General features: G+C 51.6%; 2 protein-coding genes across 2 annotated transcripts; both read right to left on the bottom strand.

Annotated features, from left to right (window-relative positions):
* LOC309369265 (olfactory receptor 52B2-like) lies at nucleotides 1–4269 on the bottom strand. The gene is made up of 2 exons (XM_081910075.1): nucleotides 4197–4269; nucleotides 1–1641 (listed from the first exon to the last, which is right to left on the bottom strand). The coding sequence occupies exon 2, from the start codon at nucleotides 1595–1597 to the stop codon at nucleotides 641–643; it is 957 nt and encodes a 318-aa protein (XP_081766201.1). The 5' UTR covers nucleotides 1598–1641; nucleotides 4197–4269; the 3' UTR covers nucleotides 1–640.
* A 1741-nt stretch (nucleotides 4270–6010) lies between these two features.
* LOC309369267 (olfactory receptor 52Z1P-like) lies at nucleotides 6011–7096 on the bottom strand. Its single transcript, XM_081910078.1, has one exon. The coding sequence runs from the start codon at nucleotides 7071–7073 to the stop codon at nucleotides 6120–6122; it is 954 nt and encodes a 317-aa protein (XP_081766204.1). The 5' UTR covers nucleotides 7074–7096; the 3' UTR covers nucleotides 6011–6119.

The following is a 7096-nucleotide window of genomic DNA, read 5'->3' as shown; positions in this document are numbered from 1 at the left end:
GTCACATTCTGTGTCACAGTGGCTGACCACATGTCCTAACGAGACGCCATCAAGCAGAATCTGAGCACAGAGCACCTGTGGTTTCTAGCAACCAGTATTCAGAAGCATTGGTGCCTCTGATTGTGCAAGCAGGGCAGAGCCGTTGATGATCTCCTCTGTGAATTTGTTTAATCCTCTTATAGGTTGGTGGTCATCGTCTGGTGGGCATGAGTTCCACAGTTTAACTCTGTGCGGAAAAAGTCATTTCTTTTATCTGCCATGAATCTTCCAGCATTCAGCTTTATTAGATCTCCATCGTGTTAGGTGAGAGGGAGAAAAACGTTTCTCTATCCATTTTCTCCATGCCAAATACAATTTTATCATGGCACCTCTTCGTTTTCGTAAACTAAATATTCACAAAAGTTGCTACATTTCCTTGTTGGGGAGTCATTTCACCCCTTGATAATTTCGGTTGCCCTTTTCTGAACTTTCCCCCAGCTCTATGAAACTGAGAGCAGAGAGCCGGGTAAGAATCGCACCATAGCTTCCTGCTCACCCAATTTCTCAGCTGCCTACCTTCCTTCTCTCATGAAGGAGGGTCTCCATATCTCAGGCAACCTTCCGCAAAGGTTCGGGGGGCTGATGCACAAAGCACAGCCTTCTAGCAGCACCTCCACCTCCCTGTCCGCGAGAACACGAGGGTGACTCGCTCCCGTATCTGCCTCGTTCTCACCCCATAGACGATGGGGTTGAGCATGGGAGGAACGATGACATAAAGGTTGGCCAGCAGGATGTGAATGCAGCTGGGGATGTTGTGGCCAAAGCGGTGGGTGAGGAAGGAGAAGAAGGCAGGCATGTAGAACATCAGGATGATGCAGATGTGGGAGCCGCAGGTGCGGAGAGCCTTGAGGCGGGCCTCCTTGGAGGAGAGCTGGAAGACGGCCCTGAGGATCAAGCCGTAGGACAAGGCAATGAGCACCACGTCCACCCCTGAGGACAGGAGGGTCGTCGTGAAGCCATACCAGATGTTGATGGTGATGTCTCCGCAGGCCAGGCGGGCAATGCCCATGTGTTCGCAGTAGGTGTGCTGCATGGTGCTGTGGCCGCAGTAGGGCAGCCTCTTGAGGAGGAAGATGGGTGGGGACATGATGCACAGCCCCCTGACCACGGCCGCCAGGGCCACCTTCCCAATCACCGATGGGGTCAGGATGGCCATGTAGCGCAGTGGATCGCAGATGGCAACGTAGCGGTCAAAGGCCATGGCCAGCAGGATGGTGGACTCCGCAATGAAGCTGAAGTGGGTGAAGAACATCTGGGCAATGCAGGCATCGAAGGAGATCTTCCTGGAGCCGAACCAGAAGATGACCAGCATCTCGGGCACAGTGACCGTGGACAGCAGGAGGTCCGACACAGAGAGCATGGCCAGGAAGAGGCACATGGGCTGGCGAAGGCTGTGGTCCGTGGCAATGAGGAAGAGGAGGAACGAGTTCCCCAGGAGGGCCACGACGTACATGAGGCAGAAGGGGACAGAAATCCACACGTGGGATTTCTCCATGCCAGGGATGCCAGTCAGGACAAACGTGACGGGGTCAAAGCTGCTGTCATTGAGAGCAGCCATGATGATGGGAGGCGAAAGGTCTTCTCCACTGGTGTCTCCTGCTCCTAGGGAGAGAGAAAGAGAGAAAGATTACAAAATCAATAGCCCGCAGGACCACATCAAGGAAGTAAGAGCACCACTGGACTGTAAGCAGGAACAGAGGGAAGGAGAAGCAGCACTTTGAGGGTGTGTGTGTGTGTGTGTGTGTGTGTAATGCAAATCTTTAAATATGTGTTGAATTTGAATTAATTTGTTCTGAATTTCTTAACAAAGTTGGAAAACTAATAAAAATTATTTGGTAAAAAGAAAAGGTAGCAGCACCCCTGTATTCTGCCTTGGTGAGGCCCCACCTGGACTCTGGTGTCCAGTTCTGGGCACCCCAGTTTCAGAAGGATATTTTCAAGCTGTGCAGAGGAGGGCAACCAAGATGATCCAGGGTCTGGAGACCAAGCCTTATGAGGAACGGTTCAGGGAGTTGGGGATGTTTAGCCTGGGGGAAAAGGAGACTGAGAGGTGATGAGAAAGCCATCTTCAAATATCTGAAGGGCTATCACATGGAAGATGGAGCAAGCTTGGCTTTTTGCAGTTTTGGACGGCAGGACCCAAACTAATGGATCTAAATGACAAGGAAGGAGATTCTGGCTAAACATTTGGAAGAACTTTTTGACTGTAAAAGCCTATTGGCGGTGGAATGGGCTCGCTTGGGAGGTTGTGGACTCTCATTCTTTGGTGGCTTTTAAGGTCCGTATAGTGAAAGCTCTGGTTTTCCCAGGAGTGATGTATGGAAGTGAGAGCTGGACCATAAAGAAGGCTGATCGCCGAAGAATTGATGCTTTTGAATTCTGGTGCTGGAGGAGACTCTTGAGAGTCCCATGGACTGCAAGAAGATCAAACCTATCCATTCTTAAGGAAATCAGCCCTGAGTGCTCACTGGAAGGACAGATCGTGAAGCTGAGGCTCCAAGACTTTGGCCACCTCATGAGAAGAGAAGACTCCCTGGAAAAGACCCTGATGTTGGGAAAGATGGAGGGCCCAAGGAGAAGGGGACGACGGAGGACGAGATGGTGGGACAGTGTTCTCGAAGCTACCAGCATGAGTTTGACCAAACTGCGGGAGGCAGTGGAAGACAGAAGTGCCTGGCATGCTCTGGTCCATGGGGTCACAGCTAAACCACTAAACAACAACAATAAAGCAGAGGTTGGATGGTCACCCTCATTGCAGGGGGTTGAACTAAATGACCCTTGGTGTCCCTTTCAACCCTACAATTCTATGATTCTGTTACTCTCTTTCAGCAAGCTGAATTGGTACATCTGTGGAAAGCCAGTACGAAGAGTTCCCTGATCCTGATTGTCCAGAGCTACAAGGGTTTGTTTGATAGCTGCCAGCGTTGGTCTCACCTTTGACCTTTTCACACCTTTTCTGGGCTCTCTTGGTGCTTGGCACTTCCCCATCTGCTGCTTCTGGCCCCATTGAGAGACACAGACACAGCCTGTTGTTACAGCAGGAGGCAGGGGCAGCCTTTGGGCAAGCCTTTTGGAAGGGAAGGAGGGAGGGAGGGAGGAGGGAGGGATGTCCAGAAATTAGAAACACAAGACGCATTTAGGTGTTCCGTTCCCTGCACAGCTTTTAAAAATGATTAACGAAATAATTATTTGGGTGCCCCAGGCTGTTCTAGACGTGTCCTGGAAACAGGGCAAAGGAACAAGTTCTGCACTCCCTGCCCACTTATCCCCAGCCGCTGAGAGACACAAAGATTAAATCCTAGGAGCATTATTAGCCTCCCTGGGGGCCCCATGTTGTTGTCTTGGTCTGCTTCTCTGTGCGGCATCTAACTGGATCTCTTTGGCCTGTTTCAGCTGCCAGACACCTCTGAGGTTCTCATGCAAGTAAGGCAAACTCTGCTTTCTCGGTGAATTCAGCCAGACTTGAGTCCAGTCCTTCACTGCCAGAAGGTGGCTTTGAATAGGTCTCCCCATAGCTCAGGAAAAATCCCGTAATAGCACATGACAAACAATGATGCTTTCATGGTCCTACATTCCATTCCCAGGGCCACGCACAGAACGGTCTCACAGAAGTTCGTTCCTGCCCTGAGTGTCCTCATCAGTTGGCAGCAGAGCCACGATGGGAAGGATCTTGGTGCCTCTGCACTGTCATTGCTCAGTGGGTGACCTTCACGGCCAAGTGGAGATCTGAACCCTGGTGTCCCAGGTCCCTGTCTCTCAGGGCCAAGCATTGTCTGCTCCCCATCTCGGGCCAGTCATCCTGTCTCCACCAAACATAGGAATGTAGGAAGCTGACTGATACGGAGCCAGCCTCTTGGTCCATCTAGCTCAGGGAGTCCAGCACACAGCCCAAGGGCCACATGTGGCCCTCAAGGCCTTTCTGTGGCCCTCAACAACATTTGGTGCCTTTCCAAAACCGGTAAGCAAGGCACTGGGCTTTGGGAAGGAAATGTGAGAGCTCTGCCAGTGAACTGGGACCTCCGCCATGCCTGACAGAAAAGCTGAGCCACATCCCTTCCCTTGCAGGGTTGCAGTGAGGATAGAACAAGCCCGAGGGGCAGCTGTTTAAGCACCTTGAGTTTTCAGGGCATGAAAGCAAAGCAACAAGCAGGACTTACTTTCAGGGTGGCTGCTCTTGAGTTCTCAGGGGCTCTCCTTCGTGAGTGAAGGCCAGTTGGCTCGCCTTGAGCAGCAGGAGGTGAGGAAATGCCTTTGCTAGGAAGAGAACGGGCAGAAAAGCCCCACCACCGCTGGGGAAGGAAGTGGCACTGGTCTCAATGCTTCCGGACTGGGAATTCCAGCAGGGGGGGCGTGCTATGGGGAGCTCCCAGCTGCAGTGGGGCATCCAGGCTTCGAATTAAAGATTAACAGGACCTGTCTGAGCTCTTTCCTTCCTGCCTGCTCCTTTGGCATTTGCATGCCAAGGGATGGGAGTCCTCTGCATTGCCATGGAAACCTCTGCCTGCCCACCCCCACCCTTGTCTTTCCCTGTCCGTGCCAGCCCCTTCTCCCTAAGACTGCCAGCAGAGCCCTTTGCGGTGGAGGGAGAGAGGAGAACCATCTGCTACCCGCTGCCAAGGACTGGCGAAAGAGGCGCAGCCTGCTTAGCAACTGGGAAAGGGGACGTCCAGGCAGGATACCTACATAAGAACCTAGGAGGAACCTAGGTTCATCTAGTTCCAGTGCCCTGTTCTCAAAGTAACCAGGGTTTGCCCCCCACTGGAACTCAGTTCAGGCCCCTCTCAAGTGGGTGCCATTGCCATTATAAGAGAACAAGGGAGAAGTTCATGGTGAGTTCCGGCAGCTCTTTTTCTAGGAAAATTGCACAGGCAGTAACCAACAAGTTGCCCCCAGTGGGAAGCCCTCAGGCAGGATTCAGGAGCTCTCTCCCTTCCTGTGTTTTCCAGCGACTGCCCTTCAGAAGCATCGCTGCCTCCAACTATCAAGAGCCCTTTCCGCCTCCATGAATTTTGAAATGTGGTTGTGAAGAAGAGCAGAGGTCGCAGAGAGAGAGCGAGAGCGCAGGGAGAGTTATTGGCACGGGGTGATGGCAGGGTCATGCACTGCCTTTGAAGGGTGCTGAGTCCCTGCAGTTCCTGAATTATCTGGGAGGTGCCCCTTCATCATTGCCCAGGGAGCTTCTCTTGAGTGCCACCTGTGTCTGCAGAGCAGACACCATTCTGAGCGTAGGTCAGCCAACCTTTTCAGCAGGGGGCCGGTCCACTGTCCCTCAGACCTTGGGGGGGGGCAGACTATATTTTGGGAAAGGGGGAATGAACGAATTCCTATGCCCCACAAATAACCCAGAGATGCATTTTAAATAAAAGCACACATTCTACTCATGTAAAAACACACTGGTTCCCAGACTATCTCCGGGCCAGATACAGAAGGTGATTGGGCTGGATCCGGCCCCTGGGCCTTAGTTTGCCTACCCATGGCGTAGGATATGCAGTGTGGCGAACAGAGCTATTAGAAAAATCATCTCATAAGACCAAGGGGACAAGAGGACAAAAGGACCACGGCCATTTTCATGCTATTGGGCATGATTTTATTGTACAAATGAATAATGAAGCACACAGATGCACCTTCAGCATATAATATGGTCTGGCTTGTATGAATGTGTCTTATCATCATCATCATAATTTTTGACCCATTACAATCTGACTCCTTCAGAGAAACAGTTAGTAATGAAATAGCTGCAATAATAAGAGAAAACCAGTGGGTTATAATTTATCCAATTCAGATCTGAAGCGGGTTTCATGTATATGCAAAAATTCGTTTATGATGTCTCATTATCCTGCATTTTGTTGATTTTTTTAATGATGATATTAGTTATAGCTTTTGCATTTTAAGCTGTCTTTCTATTGACAATTCCACCAAAAATTCAGCAAGACCCTGTGGTTTGTTGATACTGCAGATTGAGCAACATCCCAATTAAATTTCATTTCATGTATTTTATAAAATTTACACAGTGCTTGATTGAAACAACAACAACTACAGGCAAAAATAAAATAAAGTAATTGAACACATTCCTGGATTCCTCAGCGCCACTTCCCAGGCCGCCAGAGCAGCTGAACCAGGCACTCGCGGATCTGCTTGGTTTTCACCCCATAGACAATGGGGTTCAGCATAGGGGGCACAGTGACAAAGACATTGGCCAACAGGATGTGAGCAGGGCGAGGGATGCTGTTGGCTGCAAACCTGTACGCGAAGATGGAGAAGAAGGCTGGGACATAAAACATTAGGATGACACAGACATGGGAGCCACAGGTCCCCAGGGCTTTGGCCCGGGCGTCCCTGGACGGGAGGCGGAAGACGGCACGGAGGATCAAAGCGTACGAAATGGCGATCAAAACCGTGTCGACCCCAGTGGTCAAGAGAGCCACAGTCAGTCCATACCAGATGTTGAGCGTGATATCAGCGCAGGCCAGCCTAACGATGCCCATGTGCTCACAGAAGGTGTGGGAAATGACGTTGCGGCCGCAGAAGGGCAGCCGCAGTAGGAGGAAGGTCAAGGAGGCCATCAGGCAGAAGGCCCTCACCACTGCAGCCACCAAGATCCTCACAATCCATGAGGGTGTCAGCACAGTGGTGTAGCGCAGCGGGTCGCAGATAGCAACGTACCGGTCATACGCCATCGCCAGGAGAATGGCCGACTCGGCTACGAAAAGGAAGTGGATGATGAACATTTGGGTGACGCAGGACCCAAAGGCGATCTCCTGGGCGTGGAACCAGAAGATGCTGAGGGTCTTGGGCATGGTGGTGGTGCACAGCGTCATGTCAGCCACGGCCAGCATGGCCAGGAAGAGGAACATGGGCTCGTGGAGGCTGCGCTCCTTGGCGATGACGAAGAGGAGGAGGCCGTTGCCCAGGAGAGCGAGGAGATACATGAAGCAGAAGGGAATGGAGATCCACGTCTGAGATTCCTCCAGGCCTTCCACACCAACCAGGATGCACTTGGCAATGGTGAAGCTGGAGCGATTGACAGCTGCCATGGCGGGGAGATGTTTCTCTCTTG

Source organism: Podarcis melisellensis (assembly GCF_964234715.1).
Source record: "Podarcis melisellensis genome assembly, chromosome: 4".
Classification (NCBI taxonomy): Eukaryota; Metazoa; Chordata; class Lepidosauria; order Squamata; family Lacertidae; genus Podarcis; species Podarcis melisellensis.
Note: the sequence above shows the minus strand (reverse complement) of the source record. Positions and strands in the feature narration are given on the sequence as shown.

Coding starts and splice junctions, on each gene's coding strand:
- LOC309369265 (XM_081910075.1), bottom strand. CDS start 1,597: ATGGCTGCTCTCAATGACAGCAGCTTTGACCCCGTCACGTTTGTCCTG.
- LOC309369267 (XM_081910078.1), bottom strand. CDS start 7,073: ATGGCAGCTGTCAATCGCTCCAGCTTCACCATTGCCAAGTGCATCCTG.